This window comes from Arachis hypogaea, chromosome 19 (genome assembly GCF_003086295.3).
Source record: "Arachis hypogaea cultivar Tifrunner chromosome 19, arahy.Tifrunner.gnm2.J5K5, whole genome shotgun sequence".
Classification (NCBI taxonomy): domain Eukaryota; kingdom Viridiplantae; phylum Streptophyta; class Magnoliopsida; order Fabales; family Fabaceae; genus Arachis; species Arachis hypogaea.
Window position 1 is genome coordinate 136,135,513 of NC_092054.1, and position 27,153 is coordinate 136,162,665.

At 41.7% G+C, this 27,153-nt stretch overlaps 1 protein-coding gene across 1 annotated transcript in view; it reads left to right on the forward strand.

Annotated features, from left to right (window-relative positions):
- Positions 1-6,356: 6,356 nt before the first annotated feature.
- Positions 6,357-27,153, forward strand: part of LOC112778828 (uncharacterized) — a 37,854-nt gene continuing 17,057 nt past the window's right edge. The window contains exon 1 of the mRNA XM_025823109.1: positions 6,357-6,708. Within this exon, the coding sequence (XP_025678894.1) occupies positions 6,357-6,708 (352 nt within the window). The remainder of the gene's footprint in view (positions 6,709-27,153) is intronic.

Sequence of the window (27,153 nt, forward strand, 5' to 3'; positions counted from 1 at the left end):
GTGTGTATATATATATATATATATATATATATATATATATATATATACATACATACATACATACTATATCAACTCATCTTAGAGGTTATTTTGGAGAAACAGGTTCTGTAACTTGTCTTTTGGGTTCTTTTGGGTTCTCCTACTTTATATATGTATGTATACCTCTATGCTAGGACCGATTATCTTCGCAAACTGAGTCTTGAATCTTGATATCTGTATTTTGGCACTCTCTTGTATATCCTCTCGAATTAGCTTATCCTTTATCTATTACGTTTACGTTATCGATCAGAGTGTTGTGCTTTTCGATTTAACGATTTTGATTTACCCCTTTTTCTTCAAAATCTTCTAGTTATAAATATTTTTCACACTACTATATATACTAAATTTCATTTTTAGAGGTCGTAATACCTCGCCACCTCTGTTTTATGACTTAAGCATAAGACTCTGTGTGGTAGGGTGTTATATTTTGGTATCAGAGCAGTTTGTTCCTGTAGAGTCTGAGGGATGGATTGACTATGCTTCTGTGCATTCTCTGTGTATGTGTTTATGTGCTATTAGGATATCTAATTGATATAACTGGCATAAACGTTCATGAGCATGCATTTAGGACTTTGAGCACTAGACTTCCGATATTGAGACTGATCAACTTGATATCAATTGTTTGGTGTGTATAGGAACCAAATGGCGCCTCGTGGACGCGGTCGAGGCCGTGGGAGAGGTTGTACTGGTACTCAAGGGCCGGAAACCAACTCGAATGACCCGGTAAACTTTATGGTGGCGTTGCAAAACAGGGCTGCTACTATACAGGCCACTGCTAAGGCACTTGGGCAGCAAATGAACAATAATAATAATGGGGGAAAATGGCGGGAACGGAGCTCAGGGCCCGATGACATTAGCGACCTTCTTAATGGTTAATCCACCAAAGTTCAAGAGAACCACCAATCCAACTGAAGCCGATACCTGGTTTCAAGCTATGGAGCGAGCACTGCAAGCGCAGTTGTTACCTGAAGAGCAGTGTGTTGAATTTGCTACCTATCTGCTCACTGGGGAAGCATCGCATTGGTGGCAGGGAGCCCGACGTCTCCTGCAGCAGGGTGATGACCCTATCACCTGGGATGCCTTCCATGTGGAATTCTATAAGAAATAATTTCCAAATTCCGCCCGGACGGCAAAGGAACTTGAGTTACTGCAGCTGAAGCAGGGTGCTACGTCCGTATCTGAGTATACAGACAAGTTTGAGGAGCTATTTAGGTTTTTCTGCATGTGTCAGGGAGCTCCGGGAGACTTCGAGGAGTGGAAGTGCATCAAGAATGAAGGAGGGCTCCGAAGCGACATCTTCAGTTCAATGGGACCAATGGAGATCAGAACCTTCTCAGAGTTGGTGAATAAGAGCAGGGTTACTGAGGAGTGTGTGAAAAAGGCAGCTGCAGAGAAAGGAAGCCATAGGGGACCATTCCCACAGAACCGAGGGAAGAGCTTTGCTCCTATAGGTCTACCTTTCAAGCGGGGAGGCTTTGTACCACAGCGGACTCAGGGTCAGAATAACTTCAGAAAGCCCAACAACAACAATGTCCCGGGAAGAAGATTTGGGAAACAGCCTCTGAATGAGCAGACTTGTGCTAGATGTGGGAGTCACCATCCTGGTGTTCCGTGCAAAGCTGAATGGGGCTTGTGCTACTCATGTGGTAAGTCGGGGCATAAAGCATCAAACTGTCTGGAGAAGCAGAGACAGGGTACTGGGAGAGCATAGCAGCCTGGTCGGGTGTTCACCACCTCTGCTGTGGGTGCCGAAGGGTCTGATACACTTATTTGAGGTAAATGTGATATGGCTGGTTAAACTTTAAATGCTTTATTTGATTCGGGAGCATCGCATTCATTCATTGCATTTGAAAAAGCTAGTGAGTTAGGATTGAAGATTGTGGTTTTGGGCTACGATCTGAAGGTGTATAATGCCACTCATGAAGCCAGGGTGACTAGGCTAGGATGTCTGCAAGTTTCATTTAGGGTTAAACAACGTAATTTTGTTCATGATTTGATTTGCTTGCCGATGACCGGTCTTGATCTTATCTTGGGGTTGGACTGGTTATCTAAGAATCATGTCTTGTTGAACTGTTTTGAGAAATCGTTGCATTTCAAGCCAGAAGGATCGGAAGGGCTGGTTGTAGTGAATGGCTGTTATTTGAACTACGTGGTAGTAAATTGTTTGGGGTAGGAATGTCAAGGTGTCATGCTATTAGCTGTGAGTGTGTCGGGTGAGGAACAAAATTTAGAGCAAATCCCAGTTGTTTGTGAATTTCCTGAGGTGTTTCCTGATGACATTGAGGAATTCCCTCCTACCCGAGAGGTTGAATTTGCGATTGAATTGGTACCTGGGACAGGGCCAATCTCGATTGCCCCTTATAGAATGTCGCCTTTAGAAATGACCGAACTCAAGACTCTGTTGGAGGACTTGATGAGTAAACGCTTTATCCGCCCTAGTGTTTCTCCGTGGGGAGTGCTGATGCGTGAGCATCTTCTCTATCTTTTCCTAGTAAATTTGCATTCAAATTATTGATTTTGATCAAAATTTAAATATCTTTTAGCCACCATGGATGCTACCTTGATTTGTGTACAATTCTATTTATTTCAGGTAGCATTCGGATGGAATTGATGGAGTTTTGCAGCAGAAAAGGAAGAAAGTAAATGATGCTGTCAATCCTGATCTCTTTGCACTCAAATAGAAATAACTTGAGCTATAGAAATCCAATTGACGTGATTTTAGCGGCATTGGAAAGCTAACTTCCAGGGCTTTCCAACGATATATAATAGTGTATATTTATTCTCCAGCAACCTCTGCCTCCTACACGTTGAACTTGGCTCCTGCCAAGTTCAACGTGGATTCAAAGGAAAAGCGTAGAATTGTCACTGCCTCCTCCACGCTGAACTTGAAAATTTTCAAGTTCAGCGTGGACGCAATGGAACGCAATAAGGACGCCTCTGCTTATCCCACACTGAACTTGAGGTTTTTCAAGTTCAGCATGGATCCTAACAACCAAGTGTTCCCCAGGCATTCAAGAAAAGCTGCGAATGAAGCCAGATTTATTTTGATTGAATTTTGTATTTTATTTTAAAATAAGAAAAAAGATATTATTTTAGTTTTTAAAAAAATATATTTTATATTAATTAGGATTAGATATAAATGGGAAGAGAATCATCTCTTCTCTCCCTCCTGATTCCAAAATTTACAGTCTACGAGAATCCTAGTTTCCACTCTGAACCATGAGCAACTAAACCTCAACTGTTAAGGTTAGGAGCTCTGTCTATTGTATGGATTGATATTATTATTTTTCTATTTTAATTCATGTACTGATTTATAATTTAAGAATTATTTTCGTTCTTTATTTTATGAATTTGGGTGGAACGGAAGTATGACCCTTCTTCTAATTGAGTTCTTGTATAACTTGGAAAAGCTTCTAATAGTGTTCTTGTATAACTTGGAAAAGCTCTTTACTTGAACAACAACTTGAAAACAATTTCTCCTAAATTTCTAATTATCTGGACTTAACGGGATACGTGACATATAATCCTCTTATATTTGGGTAATTAGGATTTTTGTGGCATATAACTAGAATTGAACTTCACCCTCTAATTGGAATTAAGTGACCAAGGAATTGGTGGTTGATGAATTTTAGAGGAGACTAAAAAGGTCTAAGGAATTAGGGTTTAGTCACATATAGTTTTCCATGAATTAAATCTTGCATGATTAAAATAGTTAGTAAGAAAAGTCAATCTGGAAAATAGATATCTCTAAAGCCTTAACTGTTTCTCCATATATATTTCATAACTTATTTACTGCTTGCCTACTGATATTCTGAATTTACTGTTTAATACTTTTGAACTCTCAAACACCATTTTCTGCTTGTCTAACAAAGTAAATTAATCAACCATTGTTGCTTAGTCCATCAATCCTCGTGGGATCGACCCTCACTTACCTGAGGTATTACTTGGTACGACCCGGTGCACTTGCCGGTTAATTTGTGGTTATAAATTCTACACCAAGTGCCGGTGTTAATGGTGAAGAAGAAAGACGGGAGTATGCGGCTCTGTGTGAATTACAGGCAACTGAATAAGGTCACAATAAGGAATAAGTACCCACTGCCGAGGATTGACGATATCATGGATCAGTTACAAGGAGCCGGGGTTTTCTCCAAGATTGATTTGTGATCCGATTATCACCAGATAAGGGTGAGAGATGAGGACATTCCTAAGACCGCTTTCAGGACTCGTTATGGTCATTACGAGTACACTATAATATCTTTTGGATTGACAAACGCTCCTGCAGTGTTTATGGATTATATGAACAGAATCTTTCGCCATTCTCGGATAAGTTCGTTGTCGTCTTTATTGATGATATACTAATTTATTCTAAGACTGAAGAAGAACATGCAGAACACTTGAGTATCTTGTTATAGATACTAAAGGAAACAAAACTCTATGCGAAACTATCCAAATGTGAATTCTGGAAAGACGAGGTGAAGTTTTTGGGCCATGTAGTGAGCAAATAGGGGATAGCAGTAGATCGTTCTAAGGTGAAAGCAGTGATGGATTAGGGGTGACCGACCTCAGTAACTGAGATAATGAGTTTTTTGGGCTTGGCTGGCTACTATCGGAGATTCATCAAAGGCTTTTCGCAAATAGCTTTGCCATTGACAAGGTTAACCCGCAAGGACACGCCATTTGTTTGGACTTCTGAGTGTGAGGAGAGCTTTCAAGCATTGAACCAAAAGTTAACCACCGCGCCTGTGTTGGTGTTACCTGAGCCGAATGAACCATTTGAGGTATATTGTGATGCCTCACTAAAGGGTCTGGGGTGCGTGCTGATGCAGCACCGGAATGTGGTGGCGTATGCCTCACGGCACTTGAGACCTCATGAAGTTAATTATTCGACGCACGACCTGGAACTTGCTGCGGTTGTGTTTGCGCTAAAGGTGTGGAGGCATTACCTCTATGGGGTTAAGTTCTGAGTTTTCTCTGATCACAAGAGCTTGAAATACCTCTTTGATTAGAAAGAGTTTAATATGCGGCAGAGGAGGCAAATGGAGTTACTGAAAGACTACGACTTTGAGTTGAATTACAATCCGGGAAAAGCGAATGTTGTGGCGGATGTGTTAAGTCAAAAGTCGTTGAATGCTGCTTGGATGATGCTTTGAGAAGAGGAGTTGCTCAATGCATTCGAGAGTCTAAAGATCGGTGTTCAAGAAGTGTCTGGAACTCTGTGTTTGAGTCGATTACAAATCTCAAGTGATTTTAAATCCGAACTCCTGAAGGCTCATCAAAACAATAATGTATTACCGAAGGTGTTGCCAGCTATGGAGCAAGGGAAGCAGTGGAGGGTGTCATGGGATCAAGATGGGTTATGGAGATTCAAGGGTAGGATCATTATGCCGGATGTTGGGACTTTGCGGCAAGATATCTTAAAGGAAGCACACAAAAGCCGATTCTCTATTCACCCGGGGAGTACTAAGATGTACAACGACTTGAAGGCTATATTCTGGTGGCCTGGTATGAAGAATAATATGGCGGAATATGTCTCAAAGTGCTTAACTTGTCAAAAGGTGAAGATTGAACATCAATGACCTTCCGGGACGTTGCAACCTTTGGAGATTCCGCAATGGAAGTGGGAGAGCATTGCGATGGATTTTGTGTCGGGATTGCCAAGGACTAGGACCGGTTTTGATGCTGTCTGGGTAATTGTGGACCGGCTGACAAAGTCGGCTCACTTTCTACCCATTCGGATGAACTATACTCTTGAGGAGTTAGCACGCTTGTACATAAAAGAGGTTGTGAGACTTCATGGTATGCCTACTACTATAATTTCTGACATAGATCCCCGTTTCACTTCGAGGTTTTGGAGAGCATTTCAGAGAACTTTTGGAACCCGTTTGAGCTTGAGTACAGCTTACCATCCTCAAACAGATGGTCAATCTGAGAGGACGATCTAAACCCTAGAAGATATGTTAAGGGCTTGTGTTTTGGATCAGCCGGCGAGCTGGGATCGGTATATGCCACTAGTGGAGTTTGCGTACAATAATATCTACCATGCGAGCATCAGAATGGCTCCGTATGAGGCTCTGTATGGGAGGAAATATCAATCTCCGCTATGCTGGTATGAAGCTGGGGAGAAAAGTTTATTGGGACCTGAGATGATAGCTGAAACCACTGAACAAGTCAAGAAAATCTGAGATAGGATGCTCATTGCTCAGAGCCGTCAGAAGAGTTATACTGATTAGAGGCGGAAGCCCTTAGAGTTTGAGGAAGGAGACCAATTCCTTAAGGTTACTCCGACAACAGGAGTAGGTAGAGCGATTAAGACGAAGATGCTGAATCCTCGATACATCGGTCCGTTTCAGATTCTTGAGAGGGTTGGACCGGTGGCGTATCGGATGGGTCTACCGCCTCACCTTTCAAACCTGCACGACGTATTCCATGTGTTGCAGCTTCAGAAGTATACTCCTAATGCTAGCCATGTGTTAGAACTTGAATCGGTCCAGTTAAAGGAAGACTTGACTCTGCCGGTGACTCTGGTCAGAATTGATGACATGAGTATCAAACGGTTGCGCAGAAAAGAGATTTCATTAGTCAAAGTGGCATGGATTCGGGCCGGTATTGAGGAGCACACTTGGGAACTTGAGTCGGAAAAGCGAACGGACTACCCACACCTATTCTCAGGTAACTGAATTCGAATTTTGTGGGCAAAATTCCCATTTAGGTGGGTAGAATATAAAACTCAGTTAATTAATGACTAAGTAAACAATAAATTAAAACTAATTCTAGAAAATTAGAAATGTGAATTTTATGGTTTAATAAGATAGAGAAAATTAAAACGAGAATTTTGACACCAATTTTAAAGAAATTGGCCCAAGATTGGGTCAAACGGCCAAACCGGGCCAACCGGACCCATGTTGGGCCCAAGGCCCAGCCAAGCCTCACTTAACTAAGAGAACTCAGCACTCTCTCCCCCTCAAACAACACACACACGCTGAGAAAGGGAAGCGGAAACTCAAACCCTTGCCCTCATTTGCTTCCAACTTCCATTGATCATAACTTTTGATCCGGAGCTTTGATTGATGCACCGTTTACGGCCACACGACCGCGGCGTCGAGCTCTACAAAACCCATACATTTGTTCTTGGTATAAGTCACTGTTCCGAGAGTTACCTGAAACTAGAGGTCGATCTCGGATGAGATCTTTCGTACTGGTCGGAGATGACGTGTCCGGCTGGTTGGTGGCGGTCGGAGCTGTTGTGCCCGACTTGTTGGACTAGCTGCACTGCTAATCCTTGGCCACCGGAGGGTGGGGGGGGGTACCTGCAAGAGACTCCGATGCTTAAGTTAGCACAGGTATTAAGCAGGTTTTATGTAGAATCAGAGTATGAGTTATACCTGGGTGCTCCAGTGTATTTATAGTAGATGGGGCTGACCTTTCTGATAAGATAAGTTAGTTATCTTATCTTATCTTTATCTTATTTTGGGTGAAGTCAGCTTATCTTCAAAGGAATCGCCTTTATCTCTATAGGCTTGGATTGCCTTTGGATTTGGGTTGTGTTCCTCTATTTGGGCCCTCTATCGGGCTCTCCTGTCGTTTTGGCCGAGTTCTTTAAGAAGAAGTCGGTCCGCTTGACCTGAAGAGGTCGGTCGCTTTGTCGTTTAATCATCTCAGGTCGGATAGCTCGACCCGGGGTATGAACAGTTCCCCTTCTTGAGCTCGGTCTTCTTTGTCGAGGTCGAGTCCTTAACTTCGGTCCTTCTTGTAGCGAAGCCGAACTCAAGCATTTTGTCGACTCCTTTTTTGTAGCAGCTTTTGAATGTAGAACGTTTTTCCTCTATAAGCGCGCGCTTTTGTATTAGCGCTTTTTTGGGAATGCTAGCGGTTTTAATATCCGCATTTAATTGGCATTTAATTGCCCCGTTTCCCCTAACTTCTCTATTTTTGAATTTTGCATTCAAGAAACGGTTTCTCTCCTTCGCCCTTTTCGTAACTTCTTTCGCACTTATTCATTTCCTTTCACCCTCATTTCACCTTTTCTTGCGACGTCGCTTGGTGATTTTCTGAAGCTTCTGTTTTCGCCTGGAGTTTTGTAGTTTCGCGTTTCTCTCTGTGATACTGCTTGTGCTTTTTTGCTTGTGAGAAGGCAATTCCAGATTTCGTCTTCCATCCTTAATTTCCCTGAAGCTTTGCTACTTTTTCCAGGTTGGTACTAGCTTTCCTGCTTCTTTCATAGCTTCGTCTTTAGTTTTTTAGTGAAGCTTTGATTTTGCATGTTTGAAAGTTTGGATCTTTTTCGTGGTCTTGTATTTGCTTGTCACTGTAATGTGTTTTCTCTGACTTCCTTTTATGCATTCTCTTGGCATTTTCGTCGAGGCTTTCTAGGGTTTTGTTGTTGCTTCTGGTTGTTTCCTGTCTGATATCGATAGCGAATCTGCATCTGTTCCTCGCTTTGTTTGGAGATTTCCTTTTGATTCTGTCAAAGTTTACACTTTTGATGATTTCTACTTGGCGTGTTTGATGTTAGTGCTTGCTCTTTGCTGATAATTTTTTGCTTGATTTCGAAAAAGTTTACGCCTTTGCTGTTTTTCCGCTGATAAACTGTATGGGGGTGGACCTTTTGCATTTTTTGCTTCCTTTGTTTTCTTTTTGGATTTTATTTTGATGAGTGCCGGGATGTAGGTTGTAGAAATAATTTAAAGACCTTGCTTTGTTTACTGCCTCCAAGGGATGCCCCAAGACCTTTGTCTTGAGTCTTGGGGTTTTCCCTTTTTGTTTATCCGCCCGTCGAGGTGTTTTGCCCTCTATCCAAGATGTTTTTAAGTAATCCATTCTTCTTTTCTTTTTGTAGGATTTAGTTGACCTCATGTCTTCCCGAAATAATGTTGTAGAGATGCCTTCCGAGGTTCCCGCAGGTATGGCCGATTGGGTGGACTCCATGGTTCTCATGTGTGTCTCGCTGGTTGATTCTGAATTTTGTGCTCAGCTTAGGCAGTTTCATAGTGTCTGTAGTAATTCTGGTGATGAGAAGAACTATGAACTTGTCTCTCCCTCTTCTGACGAGAGAGTCTGCTTTTCAACTCGGGTTGTTGATGGTCGCCCTTTCTTTTATGCTTATGATTTTTTCTTTGGTCAGCTGGGTATCACCGTTCCTTTTACCAAATTTGAAACCGACCTGTTATGGTCTTGTAATGTTGCCCCTTCTCAACTTCACCCCAATTCCTGGGGTTTTATTAAAATTTTCCAATTATTGTGCAATGGTTTTAGTATTCCTGCTTCCCAGTCTCTCTTTTTCTATCTTTTTGTCTTGACTAAGCCCGGTGTGGTAAAAAAGAGGTCAGCTTGGGTCTCCTTTCGTTCTACCCAGGAAAAGAAGGTTTTTTCCATGTTTGACGAGTCGTTCTGTGATTTTAAAAACTACTTCTTCAAGGTCCGAGCTGTTGAAGGAGCTCGGCCCTTTTTTTTGGATGAAAATGACGAACCTGCTTTTCCCTTGGAATGGCAAAAAGACGTGAGGGTCTCCAGGTATTCGTGGGAGATGTTGGATGATGTTGAGCGAGCCTTTGTGACTATCCTGGAAGAACGTTGAGGTCAACCTCCCCATCTCGACACAAAGAAATTTCTAACTAATCCTTCTCTTCTTCAAACTGAACTGGGTATCTTTGTGTTTTCTTTATTATCCGTGTATGTTGCTTGTAGCTGTCTTTCCGACTTGTCCGACTTGTAACTGATTTTCTGTTTTATTTGCAGAAGCAATGAAGAATAGTGAATCCATGAAAGCTTTTAAGAGGGCGCAAAGGGCGACTGCTGCCAGGAATGTTGCTGCCAAGGCGGCTGGGGAGGGATCCTCCCAAGTGCGCGAGAAGCCATCAGTGCAGAGTTCCGCCAGGGCGAAGAAGGTGATCCCTACACCCCGAGTTCGTTTGGTAGATCCTCACGTCACCTCTGCTGCTCCTTCTGTTGCTCCTCCCAATAAAAAACAAAAGACTGCTGAGCCCTTTGACCTCGATGCTCCTGATTTTAATGCTATTGAATTCGTGGATCAACAAATCGGTCCTTACGGCGCTCTCTCCATGGACGATGTGTCCATCCTCCATCACTTGGAGTTTATGGCCTGAAATCTTGTGAAGATGGCATATATGTCGGCTGCCATATATCGGACTGCTCAGAATCTCCCTCTCCACGCTACTAAGGCGTTTATGGAGGAGGCGAAACAAGAGTTTGATCGGATGAAGGAGTTAAACGAGGAGCTTGAGACGAAGGTAGCCAAGCTGGAGAAGGACTTGAAGAATGAGGAGGCGAGTTCTCAGTCATTGGCAGCTTCTTTGAAGTTGGCTGAGGACGCAGTCCTGATGCACAAGGAGAGTTACCTTTCATCTTATCGGGAGGTGATGCGCCTGAGGGGGGAGCTTGACAGTGTTTGGGAAGATTATGTTGAGCTCCAAAGTCATCTCGTTGGCAGCGTGACTGCTGCTTATGAGAACTTGAGGGAGCAAGTTCAGGTCATTGCTCCCGAGGCCGACCTCACCCTTTTTAGCTTGGATAATGTAGTCAGGGATGGCAAGATTGTCCCTGATGATGAGGGTGATGATGATGATGTTGTTCCTCCCCCTGTGTCCTCTACCAAAGTGCCGACCTCTTCCGTTCCCCCTGCTGTGCCCGACTCGGATTGCCAGACCCTGAATCGGGAGGATGGAACTGTGGATGCTGTGCCGCTCCAGACTCGTCCTCCTTCTCCTTGTCCTGATGCTGCCAAGAAGGCTTATGATGCTTGCTAATCTCTTTCCTGGGGATTTGTGTAGTTGGCTCGGCTTGTGGGCTTTTTAAAACTTTATTTATTTATTTACTGACACTTTCCTAGTTGCTTTTCTAGCAACTTTTATTCTGACAAACAAAAAAGGTGGCTCGCCATCCTTAGATTTTGCTGGCCTTTGAGGCTTTTGCAACTTTTGTAGATTTTATATAATGCCTTTTGATTTGACATTTTTCTGTTTTCTGCTGATGTGTGATATCTTGCGGCTCGACCTCCTTGGGTTATTTTGTTGTTTGTAGCTTGAATCCTTTGAGGTTACGATTTGTGGGGTCCAACTTGTTTCTCGGTTTTTCGTATTTGTGACCGGTTCCTTTGCGTTGGTCCCTTTTTAAGTTATTATCGTAAACTTCTCTTTCAGAGATTACTTTTATAACTTGTTTGTAGGAGATTGACTTCGTCAGGTTGATCTCTTTTTAAGTTATTTTTGTAATCCTCTTTCTTGGACCTTTGTCAGGTCTCTTTCAGGGATTATTTTGATAACTTTTCAGTAGTAGGAGTCCGACTTGGTTATGTCGGTCTCCCTTAAGTTATTTTTTGTAGTCCTCTTTCTTGGATCTTTGTCAGATCTCTTTCAGGAACTACTTTGATAACTTTTCAGTAGTAGGGGTCCGACTTGGTTATGTCGGTCTCCCTTAAGTTATTTTTTTTTTGTAGTCCTCTTTCTTGGATCTTTGTCAGATCTCTTTCAGGGACTACTTTGATAACTTTTCGGTAGTAGAAGTCCGACTTGGTTATGTCGGTCTCCCTGAAGTTATTTTTTGTAGTCCTCTTTCTTGGATCTTTGTCAGATCTCTTTCAGGGACTACTTTGATAACTTTTCAGTAGTAGGAGTCCGACTTGGTTATGTCGGTCTCCCTTAAGTTATTTTTTGTAGTCCTCTTTCTTGGATCTTTGTCAGATCTCTTTCAGGGACTACTTTGATAACTTTTCGTTTTGGGCTGACTTTGTTATGTCGGGTCCTTCTAAGTTAAAGTAATCCTCTTTAATAGGGTTGGCCAGACCTCTTTCCAGGGTTTACTTATAACTTGGTTTGACTTGGTTCGACTTCTCAATGTTCGACCAGTCTTTAAGTTATTATTTTAGCGATCTGTAAGACCTCATCAGGTTCTTTTTTAGATCACTTTCGATAACTTCTTACATTATTCTATGTTCATCTTTGCCGATTTGTAGAAAATGGTTGTCATCTCTAGATCGTCCTTTGGGTGAATTGCGTTTTCACCTTTATCGGACGGTTGTCTTTATCGTGATCGTGCAGTGAAATTCTTTTTCACTTTCTGCCGATCTGTTGCTTTATAATCGGACGATGAATGCTTCAGATTAATGCGTCTTGAAATCTTTGTAGAACATCTAAAATATATTTTATTTAAAGGAACAATGCAAATAGATACATATGGGATTGTCTGAGTCTCAACTTGGTGCCTCATTAAAAAACCTTTTCAGGAAAAAGAGTGCATCCAATGATGAGATCTTTTATCTCTTCTTAACTGTAGTACCTTCTTAGGTTGCAAGCGTGCCACGACCTGGGAAGCTCTCGTCCATCGAGTTCAGACAGTCTGTAGTAGCCCTTTCCAAGTACTTCTACAACTCGGTAGGGTCCTTTCCAGTTTGCTGTCAGCTTTCTTTCTCCTGGTCGAGTTGTTCCGATATCATTTCGGATTAGGATGAGATCATTCTCTGTAAAACTTCTCGGCACTACCTTTTGATTATATCTGGAAGCCATTCGGCGCTTTAGAGCTTCTTCCCTGATCCGAGCTCTTTCTCGGAGTTCGGGTAGCAAGTCGAGCTCTTCTCTCTGAAGTTGGGAGTTTGCTCCCTCATTGTAGTGAACTACTCTGGGCGACCCTTTCTCAATTTCTACTAGAATCATCGCCTCTATTCCGTATGCTAATCGGAAGGGGGATTCCTTCGTGGTGGAATGTAGTGTTGTTCGATATGCCCATAGGACCTGTGGAAGCTCTTCTGCCCAGGCTCCCTTTGCATCTTGTAATCTCCGTTTTAATCCGGCCAATATGACTTTGTTAGCAGCTTCGGCCTGTCCGTTGGCTTGTGGATGTTCAACGGAGGTGTACTGGTGCTTTATATTCAAGTCTGCTGCTAGTTTTCTGAAGCCTGCATCTGTGAATTGAGTGCCATTGTCTGTGGTTATTGAATATGGAACCCCGAATCTCGTGACAATGTTTCTATATAAGAATTTCCGGCTTCTTTGAGCGGTGGCATTGGCTAGGGGCTCTGCCTCGATCCACTTTGTAAAGTAATCTACCCCTACTATGAGGAATTTAACTTGTCCTGATCCTTGTGGGAAGGGACCGAGAAGATCGAGTCCCCATTTTGCAAACGGCCAAGGCGAGGTCACACTGATGAGCTCTTCTGGTGGGGCGATGTGAAAGTTGGCATGTTTCTGACATGGTGGGCATGTCTTTACAAATTCTGTGGCTTCTTTCTGTAGAGTTGGCCAATAAAATCCCGCCCGGAGTACTTTTTTGGCGAGAGCTCGTGCTCCGAGATGATTGTCACAAATACCGCCGTGTATTTCTTCTAGCACTTCCTTTGTGTTGGAGGTTGGCACGCATTTTAGTAAAGGTGTTGAGATTCCTCTTTTGTACAGGATGTTGTTTATGATGGTGTAGTACTGTGCCTCCCTTTTTAACCTCTTTGCCTTCTTTTCTTCTGTAGGGAGCATTCCTGTTTTGAGGTAGTTGGCTATAGGGGTCATCCATCCTTGGTCCTGACTTGTTATAGTCAGGACTTTTTCCTCTTCTGAGATTGACGGGTTCTACAACATTTCCTGGATGAGGCTTCTATTGTTACCCCCTGGTTTGGTGCTGGCTAGTTTTGAGAGTGCATCAGCTCGGGCATTTTGTTCGCGGGGTATGTGGCAGATCTTATACTCCTCGATTTGTCCGAGCTGTTCTTTGGTTTTATCCAAATAATTTTTCATGGTGGGATCTTTGACTTGGTAGCTCCCTGTTATTTGTGATGTAACCACTTGTGAATCGCTGTAGATGTTGAGTTTTTGAGCTCCGACCTCTTTAGCCAGCTTCAAACCAGCTAATAATGCTTCATATTCCGCCTGGTTGTTTGAGGCCGGGAACCCGAACTTGAGGGAGAGCTCAACTTGGGTTCCTTGGTTGCTTTCTATTATCACGCCTGCGCTGCTTCCAGTTTTATTTGAAGAACCATCCACGTAAAGGTTCCATTCTGTGGGGGTTTCTAGGGCTTCTGTGAATTCTGCGATAAAGTCGGCCAGATATTGTGATTTGATTGCCGTCCGAGCTTCATATTGGAGATCAAACTCTGACAACTCGACTGCCTATTATAGAATTCTGCCTGCTAGATCTGTTTTCTGCAATATTTCTTTTATGGGCTGGTTAGTTCGAACCTTAATGGTGTGAGCCTAGAAGTACGGGCGGAGTCGTCGAGATGTTAGGATAAGAGTGTAGGCAAATTTTTTTATTTTCTGATAGTTCAGCTCGGATCCCTGTAGTGCCTTGCTAATGAAGTAGACAGGTTGTTGCCCATTTTCGTCTTCTCTGACTAGTGTCGAGGCTATTGCCCGGTTCCCTACTGCGAGATACAATATGAGTGGTTCTCCTTCTCGTGGTCGGGATAGGATAGGTGGCCGTCCTAAGAACTCCTTGAAGTCTTGGAAGGCTTGCTCACATTCTGTCGTCCATTCGAACTATTTTCCCTTTCTTAACGTAGCATAGAAGGGGAGGGATTTTATCGCAGCTCCTGTTAAGAACCGGGATAGGGCAGCCAATCTCCCATTGAGTTGTTGTACTTCTTTGACACAGGTTGGGCTCTTCATGTTGAGTATGGCTTGACATTTGTCTGGATTTGCTTCAATTCCCCTTTGTGTGAGTATGAAACCTAAGAATTTGCCTGCTTCTACTGCGAAGGTACATTTTGCGGGATTGAGTCGCATGTTGTGCTTCCTTATGGTGTCGAACACTTGAGCCAGGTCGGATAATAATGTATCTTCGCTCTGTGTCTTTATCAACATGTCGTCCACATAAACTTCCATGATTTTTTCGATGTGATCTGAGAAGACTTTATTCATTAGCCTTTGATAAGTAGCTCCTGCGTTCTTGAGACCGAAAGGCATCACGATGTAGCAGTAGTTTGCCTTTGGTGTTAAGAACGAGGTCTTTTCTTGATCTGGTGGATACATGGGGATTTGGTTGTATCCTGAATATGTGTCCATAAACGAGAGGTATCTGTATCCGGAGGAAGCATCTACCAGAGCGTCGATGCTTGGGAGTGGGTATGGATCTTTTAGGCAGGCTTTGTTGAGATCGGTGTAATCGGTGCACATTCGCCACTTCCCATTTGATTTTTTCACCAAGACGACATTAGCTAGCCATAGTGGTACTTGACTTCTCTTATAAATCCTGCCTCCAGTAGTGCTTGTACTTGTTCTTCCACAGCTTTGGATCGTTCTGGCCCGAGTTTCCTTCGTCTCTGCTGCACCGGCCGAGATCCTGGGTAGACCGCCAACTTGTGGCACATTAGCTTAGGGTCTATGCCTGGCATGTCTGCGGCTTTCCATGCAAAGAGATCGACATTATCTCGTAAGAATTGTATCAGTAATTCTTTTGAGTCTCCTCTTAGGATCGTGCCAATATTGGTCGTTTTGTCCGAGGTGTCTCCAATTTGAATCTTCTCTATCTCGCCTTCTGGTTGTGGACGGAGTTCTTCTCGTTGCTGGGCTCCGCCCATTTCAATTGTATGAAACTCTTCTCCTTTGCCTCTGAGGTTTAGGCTTTCGTTATAACAGCGACGTGCCATCTTTTGGTCAGCTTTTATCGTGGCTATCCCTTTCGGAGTTGGGAATTTCATACATAGGTGTGGGGTCGAGACTATTGCGCCGAGTTGGTTGAGTGTTGTCCGACCTATGAGAGCATTGTAAGCTTAACTTACATCGACTACGATGTAATCTATTTTGAGGGTCCTGGATTGGTTCCCTTTTCCGAAGGTTGTATGTAGTGGTATGTATCCTAGTGGTCGAACCGGGGTATCTCCTAACCTAAACAGACTGTTTGGATATGCTTTAAGTTCTTTTGCTTCTAAGCCGAGTTTATCAAAGGCTGTTTTGAATAAGATGTCGGCAGAACTCCCTTGGTCTATTAAGGTGCGGTGTAGGTTGGCGTTTGCCAATATGATGGTGATAACCATGGGATCGTCATGTCCTGTGATGACGCCCGACGCATCTTCCTTAGTGAATGTTATCGCTGGGATGTTGAGTGCTTCTTCCTCTCCTTCGACATGATATACTTCTTTGAGATATCTTTTGCGAGAGGATTTGGAGATCCCTCCTGCTGCGAATCCGCCATGTATTATGTGGACATGTCTTTCTGGTGTCAGAGGTGATCGTTCAGTTCGTCCGTCATCCTCGTCCCTTCGTCTTTTTCTTTGGTCATCATCTCGGTTAGCCAGAAATCGATCTAATCTTCCTTCTCTCACTAATTTTTCTATGATATTCTTTAAGTCGAAGCACTCGTTGGTGGAGTGCCCTCGAACTCGATGGTATTCACAATATTCCTTCCGGTTTTCCCCTCCCCTTTTGCCTTTCAGTGGTCGCGTAGGGGGAATTTTCTCTGTGTGGCAGACTTCTTTGTATACGTCGACCAGGGATGCCTTGAGAGGGGTGTAATTATGGTACTTTTTGATTTTCTCCCCCTGTCGATCTTCTTTCTTTTTGGATTCCTTGTCTTTATCTCGGTAGGTGTTCCCAGATTTTGAGGTTTCTCCCAACCGAGCGTTTTCTTCCATGTTGATGTATTTTTCTGCTCGCTCCTGTACTTCGTCTAATGAGGTAGGGTACTTCTTTGATATAGATTGGCTAAATGGTCCCTCTCGTAGGCCATTGATGAGTCCCATGATGGCGGCCTCTGTTGGTAAGCTTTGTATGTCCATGCATGTTTTGTTGAATCTTTCCATGTAGTTGCGGAGGCTCTCCCGATCTCCTTGCTTGATCCCTAGTAGACTGGGGGTGTGCTTGGCTTTATCTTTCTGGATGGAGAATCGGGCCAGGAACTTTTTGGCCAGGTCGTCGAAGTTTGAGATGGACTTTGGAGGTAAGTTGTCGAACCATCGGATTGCTGTCTTTGTGAGAGTTGTTGGGAAAGCTTTGCAGCAAACAGCGTCTGAGGCGTCGGTAAGGTACATTCTGCTTCTGAAATTGCTGAGATGATGGTTGGGATCTGTGGTACCGTCATATAAAGTCATATCTGGGAGTTTAAAGTCCTTTGGGATTTTGGTTTTCATGATCTCCCTGGTGAATGGATCCTATTCTTTACGTGAGCTTTCCTCAGGAGTGATCCGAGGGGCCTTCGATTTGAGATCGGCTTCTAATTGCTGTAATTTTTCTTCCAACTCTCGACGTCGCCGTACCTCTCTTTGTAGATCCTTTCCGATTTCTCATTGTTGTTGGGTTTCTTTTTCAAGTTGTTTCAAGCGATCTTGAAGAGCTTCTATTGCTCCCGGTTTAGATGTATTTTTGTCTCCATTGGATTCTGGGGTGTCTTCTAGTGGGGTGTCCGCATTTTTGTGCGGCGTTCTATTTTCTAGATCTGAATCGTGGTCGTTGTCACGGTTATCCGCCATGGAGATGGGATGACTTCCAGGTTCCCCGGCAACGGCGCCAATGTTCCAAGAGTTACCTGAAACTGGAGGTCGATCTCGGATGAGATCTTTCGTACTGGTCGGAGATGACGTGTCCGGCTGGTTGGTGGCGGCCGGAGCTGTTGTGCCCAACTTGTTGGACTAGCTGCACTGCTGATCCTTGGCCTCCGGAGGGTGGGGGGTACCTGCAAGAGACTCCGATGCTTAAGTTAGCACGGGTATTAAGCAGGTTTTATGTAGAATCAGAGTATGAGTTATACCTGGGTGCTCCAGTGTATTTATAGTAGATGGGGCTGACCTTTCTGATAAGATAAGTTAGTTATCTTATCTTATCTTTATCTTATTTTGGGTGAAGTCAGCTTATCTTCAAGGGAACCGCCTTTATCTCTATAGGCTTGGATTGCCTTTGGATTTGGGTCGTGTTCCTCTATTTGGGCCCTCTATCGGGCTCTCCTGTCGTTTTGGCCGAGTTCTTTAAGAAGAAGTCGGTCCGCTTGACCTGAAGAGGTCGGTCGCTTTGTCGTTTAATCATCCCAGGTCGGATAGCTCGACCCGGGGTATGAACAGTCACAATTTCAATTCGGTTTCCTCAGCCCTTAATTTCAAAAATTTAGTAGGTAAAGCATTGAGATTTTGAGTTTTGATGTTATAGGATCCAATTAACTTGGAGGGAAGGCTTAGTCTTGCCTCCTTGATCCTTGGGCAAGGTAAGAGATCTCAAAGCTAGTGAAATTTCTGAATTAAGGCATTTGGATATTGAGTTATTATGTTTGGATGTGATAATTATGGTTTAGGTAGTGTGTATGTGAATATTGAAGCTTGATTGAAATATTGGAAAGCTTGGAAAGGGGCTTTTGTGCTGAAAAATCTGATCTTGGAGGTGTTGGAGCCTTGAAAAGTGAGAAAGAGTGGAATTAGAAGTGTTCCGAGTTGAGCGGGGAATCAGCCAAAGTATGAAAATTTTCTGTTGATGGCATTTGCACGTCCTGTGCGTGTCCTCAACAATGGAAATTTTGCTTTCTGTGCGTGCGCACAACCCTGTGCGCACACACACTTTCTGAAAATACTTCTGGGCGTGCGCACGCACACCCCTGTGCATACGCACACTGCCCTATTTTCTTTGAAAACCTTGTTTTCACATGTTTCACCTTCCCAACAAGCTTGTAACCTTTCGAGACCCTATTTCAAGCTTATAAACCCTCATTTTCATCCTTTAAGTATTAAATCAATATAAAATACCTAGTGATTGAGAAAAAGCTACGGAAGGGGATAACTTGTGGATGAAGAAAAGGGATATAATGAGGAGTTATGACTAATGATGATGTTATGAGTTGTTGAGGAGGATGGTGGAGTGTTGTGCATAATATAAGCCGAATGGCTGTGCATGATATGAGCCGAATGGCTGTGCATGATATGAGACGAATGGCTGTGTGTGACGATGGTTTATGGCTGATTATGAATTATGAATTTAAGCTGGATCGTTGAGATGAATGTTGATTTATGGATGAGAATAAATGCATATATGGTGAGTTATTAATATTGTGATTGTTGCACTCCACCTATATGAGATACGAGTTTCCCTGGGTGAAAACAGTGGCTAGCCACCACGTGCTTCAAGTGGAGACTCGATACTTTGCTGACCCAATGTCATAAGTCTAGCCGGACACTATGAAAGTTCCGGATGAGCTCGCCCCTATGAATATCCACAAGTGAGGGTGTTGGATGTGAATTATGATTATGTTTTGGATAACTCGAGTTGGGGATGTGCGACAGAGGGACAGTCCAATGGTTAGCTACCAGGACTTGTCGGGTTGGCTTTATAACCGACAGATGAGACTCATTAGCCACTAGGACATGCATACATCATATGCATTATATGTGATTTGTTTGGAATGTCTAATTGACTATATATTTACTTGCTAATTGTCTAACTGCCATATCTACTTCCTACTTGTGCATTTCTTTGTTTGATATAATTGTGTTTCATATCAAATTACTGGTGGCGGTTGGGAGGTTCGAAGGATTTGGAAAGGGGATATTTAGTTAGACTGAAGATCCTTAGTTACTCGCCTATTTTCATTTCTCATGGTTTAGTATATTTATATGCTTTGATTATGATTTGGGAGTTCTAGGATTGCCTTCGGCTTTCCCAGGACATTACATGTTAGATATTTGGGCACTGTTACCATGCTAAATGATGAACGGATAATTTATACGCTTTTTGGCATTATTTTTACATAGTTTTCAATATGATTTAGTTAGTTTTTGATATATTTTTATTAGTTTTTAAATAAAATTCACATTTCTTGACTTTACTATTAGTTTGTGTATTTTTCTGTGATTTCAGGTAATTTCTGGCTGAAATTGATGGACTTGAGCAAAAATCTGATTCAGAGGCTGAAGAAGAACTGCAGATGCTGTAGGATTCTGACCTCTCTGCACTCAAAGTGGATTTTCTGGAGCTACATAAGTCCAAATGGCGCACTCTCAACTGCGTTGGAAAGTAGACATTCAGAGCTTTCCAGCAATATATAATAGTCTATACTTTGCCCGAGTTTAGACGACGCAAACTGGTGTTTAACGCCAGCTTTCTGCCCTATTCTGGCGTTAAACGCCAGAAACAAGTTGCAAAGCAGAGTTAAACGCCAGAAACAAGTTACAAACTGGCGTTTAACTCCAAGGAAGACCTCTACATGTGAAAGCTTCAATGCTCAGCCCAAGTACACACCAAGTGGGCCTGGAAGTAGATTTCTGCATCATTTACTTATCTCTGTAAACCCTAGTAACTAGTTTAGTATAAATAGGACTTTTTACTATGGTATTTACATCTTTTGGATATTTTATGTTCAGAGATCACGTTTGGGGAGGCTGGCCATTCGGCCATGCCTAGACCTTGTTCTTATGTATTTTCAACGATAGAGTTTCTACACACCATAGATTAAGGTGTGGAGCTGTGCTGCTCCTCATGAATTAATGCAAAGTACTATTATTTTTCTATTCAACTCAAGTCTATTTCTTCTCTAAGATATTCATTCGCACACAAGAACATGATGATTGTGATGATTATGTGACGCTCATCACCATTCTCACCTATGAATGCGTACCTGACAAACACTTCCGTTCTACATAAAAGCAAGCTTGAATGCATATCTCTTAGTCTCTTGATTTACGATCAGAGTCTTCGTGGTATAGGCTAGATTTATTGGCGGCCATTCTTGAGATCCGGAAAGTCTAAACCTTGTTTGTGGTATTTCGAGTAGGATTTGGGAAGGGATGGCTGTGACGAGCTTCAAACTCGCGAGTGCTGAGCGTAGTGACAGACGCAAAAGGATCACTGGATCCTATTCCAGCATGATCGAGAACCGACAGATGATTAGCCATGCGGTGACAGCGCATTTGGACCATTTTCACTGAGAGGACGGGATGTAGCCATTAACAACGGTGATGCCCAACATACAGCTTGCCATGGAAAGGAGTATGAATGATTGAATGGAAGTAGTAGGAAAGCAGATATTCAGAAGGAGCAAAGCATCTCCATACGTTTATCTGAAATTCTCACCAATGAATTACATAAGTATCTCTATCCTATTTTATATTTTATTTATATTTTAATTATCAAATCTCCATATCCATTTGAATCCGCCTGACTGAGATTCGCAAGATGACCGTAGCTTGCTTCAAGCCGACAATCTCTGTGGGATCGACCCTTACTCACGTAAGGTTTATTACTTGGACGACCCAGTGCACTTGCTGGTTAGTTGGGCGAAGTTGTGAAAAAGAACTAAGATTATGAACATGCGTATTAAGTTTTTGGCGCCGTTACCAAGGAATGAACAATCACGATTTCGTGCACCAAGTTTTTGGCGCCGTTGCCGGGGATTGTTCGAGTTTGGACAACTGACGGTTCATCTTGCTGCTCAGATTAGGTAATTTTATTTTAATTTTAAGCTTTTTGTTTTTATTATTTTTATTTTCGAAAAAATTTTCAAAAAAAAAAACTTTCAAAATTTTAAATTATTCTATGTTCTTCAGAATTTTTAAGAATGAATTCTAGAGTTTCATGATGATTTGTTGAAGTCTGGCTGGCTGTGAAGCCATGTCTAATTCTTTTGGACCGAGGTTTCAATTTATCATCACAAAGAGTCCTTGGACTCCCATCTGATCAGCTGTTGTATGCTTGATTTGTATGCTGAAGCTTGGCTGGTCATTGGCCATGTCTAGTATTTTGGACTGGAGCTTTCACTGAAAGCTTGGCTGGCTAGTAAGCCATGTCTAATTCCTGGACCGAAGTTTTAGGCTAACATTACATGATTCTTGGAATTCTCATTAGAAATTTTGAAATCCTTATTTTTTATTTTTTCAATTAATTTTCAAAAAATACAAAAAAAATTAATAAAATAAAAAAACAAAAAATTTGATGTTTCTTGTTTGAGTCTTGTGTCAGTTTTTAAGTTTGGTGTCAATTGCATGTGTTTTAATTTCCCTTAAATTTTCGAAAAATTCATGCATGTGTTCATCATAATCTTCAAGTTGTTCTTGATGATTTTCTTTGTTTGATCTTTGCATTTTCTTGTTTTGTGTCTTTTCTTGTTTTTCATATGCATCTTCAATTTGTTAGTGTCTAAATATTGAAAATTTTTAAGTTTGGTGTCTTGCATATTTTTCTTTTCTTAAAAATTTTCAAAAATAAGTTCTTGGTGTTCATCTTGATCTTCAAAGTGTTCTTGGTGTTCATCTTGACATTCAAAGTGTTCTTGCATATTTTTCTTGTTTTGATTCATAATTTTTATGACTTGTGTTTTTTTTGTGTTTTTCTCTTTCTTCATTAAAAATTCAAAAATAAAAAAATATCTTTCCCTTATTCTTCTCATAACTTTCGAAAATTTGGATTGATTTAGTCATAAAGTTTTAAAATTTAATTATTTCTTATGAGTCAAGTCAAATTTTCAATTTAAAAATTCTATCTTTTTCAAATCTTTTTCAAAAATCAAATCTTTTTCATTTTTTCTTTCATATTTTCAAAAATTTAAAATTGATATTCAAAATCTTTTTCTTATTTTTGTTTCATATTTTCAAATTCATTACTAGCATTTAATATTTTGATTCAAAAATTTTAAGTTGTTACTTGCCTATTAAGAAAGGATCAAACTTTAATTTCTAAAATCATATCTTTTAGTTTCTTGTTAGTCAAGTAATCAACTTTAATTTCAAAATCAAATCTTTTTAAATTTCCCTTTCAAATCTTTTTCAAATTAAATTTCAAATCATATCTTTTTCAAAAATCAATTTTCAAAATCTTTTCTAACTTCCTATCTTTTCAAATTTGATTTTCAAATCTTTTTCAATTAACTACTTGACTTTTTGTTTGATTTTAAAAGTTTTATGTTTCAATCATACCTTTTTCAAAACCACCTAACTAATTTTCCCTTTCTAATTTTCGAAAACTCTTCCCCACTTTTTCAAAATTCCTTTTTAATTAACTATTTGTTTTAAATTCTAATTTAATTTAATTTTATTTTTATTTTTAAATTTTTAATTATAACTAATAGTCAAAATAAAAACAAAAATTTTTTATTTATTTTATTTAATTTTCGAATTCTTTCCCTCTCATCTCTTTCTATTTATTTAATTATCTACTAACACCCCTCTTCCATTCAAAAATTCGAACCCATTCTTTTCCTCTGTGTTTGAATTCTTATCTTCTCCTTCTTCTATTCTTCTCTTCTCCTACTCACATAAAGGAATCTCTATACTGTGACATAGAGGATTTCATATTTTCTTTTCTGTTCTCTTCTTTTTCATATGAGCAGGAGCAAGGATAAGAATATTCTTGTTGAAGCTGACCTTGAACCTGAAAGGACTTTGAAGAGGAAACTAAGAGAAGCTAAAGCACAACCCTCTGGAGAGGACCTGACAGAAATTTTCGAAAAAGAAGGAGACATGGCCGAACCTAATAATAATGGTGGAGATGCAAGGAAGATGCTTGGTGACTTTATTACACCCTCTTCTAACTTCTATGGAAGAAGCATCTCACTTCCTGCAATTGGAGCAAACAACTTTGAGCTTAAACCTCAATTAGTTTCTCTAATGCAACAGAACTGCAAGTTTCATGGACTTCCAATGGAAGATCCTCATCATTTTTTAGCTGAATTCTTGCAAATTTGTGACACTGTCAAGACCAATGGAGTTGATCACGAGGTCTACAGGCTTATGCTTTTCCCTTTTGCTGTAAGAGACAGAGCTAGAACATGGTTGGATTCACAACCTAAGGATAGTCTGAACTCTTGGGATAAGCTGGTCAGTGCTTTCCTGGCCAAATTCTTTCCACCTCAAAAGATGAGCAAGCTTAGAGTGGAAATTCAAACCTTCAGACAGAAGGAAAGAGAATCCCTCTATAAAGCTTGGAAAAGATACAAGCAACTGATCAAAAGGTGTCCTACTGACATGCTTCCAGAATGGAGCATCATAAGTATATTCTATGATGGTCTGTCTGAGTTGTCAAAAATGTCATTGGACCATTCTGCAGGAGGATCTCTTCACGTGAAAACCCCTGCAGAAGCTCAGGAACTCATTGAAATGGTTGCAAATAACCAGTTCATGTACACCTCTGAGAGGAATCCTGTGAACAATGGAACGCCTCAGAAGAAGGGAGTTCTTGAAATTGATACTCTGAATGCCATATTGGCTCAGAACAAAGTATTGACTCAGCAAGTCAATATAATTTCTCAGAGTCTGAATGGATTGCAAGCTACATCCAACAGTACTAAAGAGGCATCTTCTGAAGAAGAAGCTTATGATCCTGAGAACCCTGCAATGGCAGAGGTGAATTACATGGGAGAACCCTATGGAAACACCTATAATTCTTCAAGGAGAAATCATCCAAATCTCTAATGGAAAGACCAACAGAAGCCTCAACAAGGCTTCAATAATAATGGTGGAAGAAATAGGTTTAGCAATAGCAAACCTTTTCCATCATCTTTTCAGCAACAGACAAAAATTTTGAACAGAGCCATTCTGGCCTGGCAACCATAGTCTCTGATCTATCCAAGACCACACTAAGTTTCATGAATGAAACATGGTCCTCCATTAGAAATTTGGAGACACAGGTGGGTCAGCTGAGTAAGAAGATTACTGAAACTCCTCCCAGTACTCTCCCAAGCAATACAGAAGAAAATCCCAAGAGAGAGTGCAAGGCCATAACCTTACTTGGTGTGGCCGAATGCCTAGAGGAGGAGGAGGATGTGAATCCCAGTGAGGAAGACCTCTTGGGACATCCTCTGGACAGAAAGGAGTTCCCTTTTGAGGAACCAAAGGAATCTGAGGCTCATACAGAGACCCTAGAGATTCCATTGGACGTCTTTCTGCCATTCATGAGCTCTGATGAATACTCTTCCTCTGAAGAGGATGAAGACACCATTGCAGAGCAAGTTGCTAAGTATCTAGGAGCAATCATTAAGTTGAATGCCAGTTTATTTGGTAATGAGACTTGGGAAGATGAACCCCCCTTGCTCACCAATGAACTGAGTGCACTAATGGGGCAAACATTGCCTCAGAAGAAACCGGATCCCGGAAAGTTCTTCATACCTTGTACCATAGGCACCATGACCTTTGAGAAAGCTCTGTGTGACCTTGGGTCAGGGATAAACCTCATGCCACTCTCTGTAATGGAGAAATTGAGAATCTTTGAGGTACAAGCTGCAAGAATCTCATTAGAGATGGCAGACAAATCAATGAAACAGGCTTATGGACTAGTAGAGGACGTGTTAGTAAAGGTTGAAGGCCTTTACATCCCTGCTGATTTCATAATCCTAGACACTGGAAAGGATGAGGATGAATCCATCATCCTTGGCAGACCCTTCCTAGCCATAGCAAAAGCTGTGATTGATGTTGACAGAGGAGAGTTGGTCCTTCAGTTGAATGAGGGCTACCTTATATTTAAGACTCAAAGTTCTCCTTCTGTAACCATAGAGAGGAAGCATGAAAAGCTTCTCTCAATACAGAGTCAAACAAAACCCCCACATTCAAACTCTAAGTTTGGTGTTAAGAGGCCCCAACATTGCTCTGATTTTCTGTGAGACTCCATGAGAGCTCACTGTCAAGCTATTGACATTAAAGAAGCACTTGTTGGGAGGCAACCCAATATTATTTAATTTTATATATTTATTTTTCATTGCTATTTTATGTTTTCTTTAGGTTGATGATCATGTGAAGTCACAAAAACTACTGAAAAATCAAAACAGAATGAAAAACAGCATTAAAAATAGCTCACCCTGGAGGAAGAGCTTACTGGCGTTTAACGCCAGAAAGAAGCATCAAGCTGGCGTTAAACGCCAGAAACAAGCACCAGACTAGCGTTTAACGCCAGAACAGAGCATGGAATTGGCGTTTACGCCAAGAATGGGAGAAAAGCTGGTGTTAAATGCCAGAAACAAGCAGCAAGCTGGCGTTTAACGCCAGACATGCATTCTAAGGGCATTTTGCACGCCTACTTGGAGCAGGGATGCTAAGTCCTTGACCCTTAGGATCTGTGGACCCCACAGGATCCCCACCTACCACACCTCTTCTTCTCTCCTCTTCACACCTTCTCATAACACTCTTCCCCAAATATCCTTCACCAATCACCTTATTACCTCTTCCCCATAAACCCCACCTACCTCCAAATTCAAATTCCTTTCCCTCCCAAACCCAACCCTAATGGCCGAAACCTAACCTTCCCCCCACCCTATATAAACCCTTAACACTACTCCATTTCACACATCACAACCACTGCTTCTCCCCCTTGCCGAATACACTCTCTCACTCCATCTACTCCATTTTTTCTTATTCTACTACTTTCTTTCTTCTTTTGCTCGAGGACGAGCAAACTTTTAAGTTTGGTGGGTAAAAGCATTGCTTTTTGTTTTTTCATAACCATTAATGGCACCTAAGGCCAGAGAAACCTCAAGAAAGAGGAAAGGAAAGGCAATTGCTTCCACGTCTGAGTCATGGGAGATGGAGAGATTCATCTCAAAGGTCCATCAAGACCACTTCTATGAAGTTGTGGCCAAGAAAAAGGTGATCCCTGAGGTCCCTTTTAAGCTCAAAAAGAGCGAGTATCCGGAGATCCGACAAGAGATTAGAAGAAGAGGATGGAAAGTTCTCTCTAATCTATCAACAAGTCGGAATCTTAATGGTTCAAGAGTTCTATGCAAATGCATGGATCACTAGAACCATGATCAAAGTATGAACCCAAACCCAAAGAACTGGCTTACAAGGTTCGGGGGAAATACTTAGATTTCAGTCCGAAAATGTAAGGTTGGCGTTCAACTTGCCAATGATCAAGAAAAGCACGCCCCTACACTAGAAGGGTCAACTTTGATCAAAGGTTGGACCAAGTCCTCATGGACATATGTGTGGAAGGAGCTCAATGGAAAGTTGACTCAAGAGGCAAGCGGTTCAATTGAGAAGACGGACCTTAAGCTGTAGCTAGAGGATGGTTGGAGTTCATCCAACGCTCTATCATTCCTACTAGCAACCGGTCTGAAGTTACTGTAGACCGGCCATCATGATCCATAGTATCATGATTGGGAGGAAGTGGAAGTTCATGAGATTATACCTCAAGAACTCTACAAGGTGGCTACAAGTCCTCCACTTTGGCAAGGTTAGCCTTTCCTCACCTCATTTGCCACCTCTGCAATTCGGCTGAATTGACA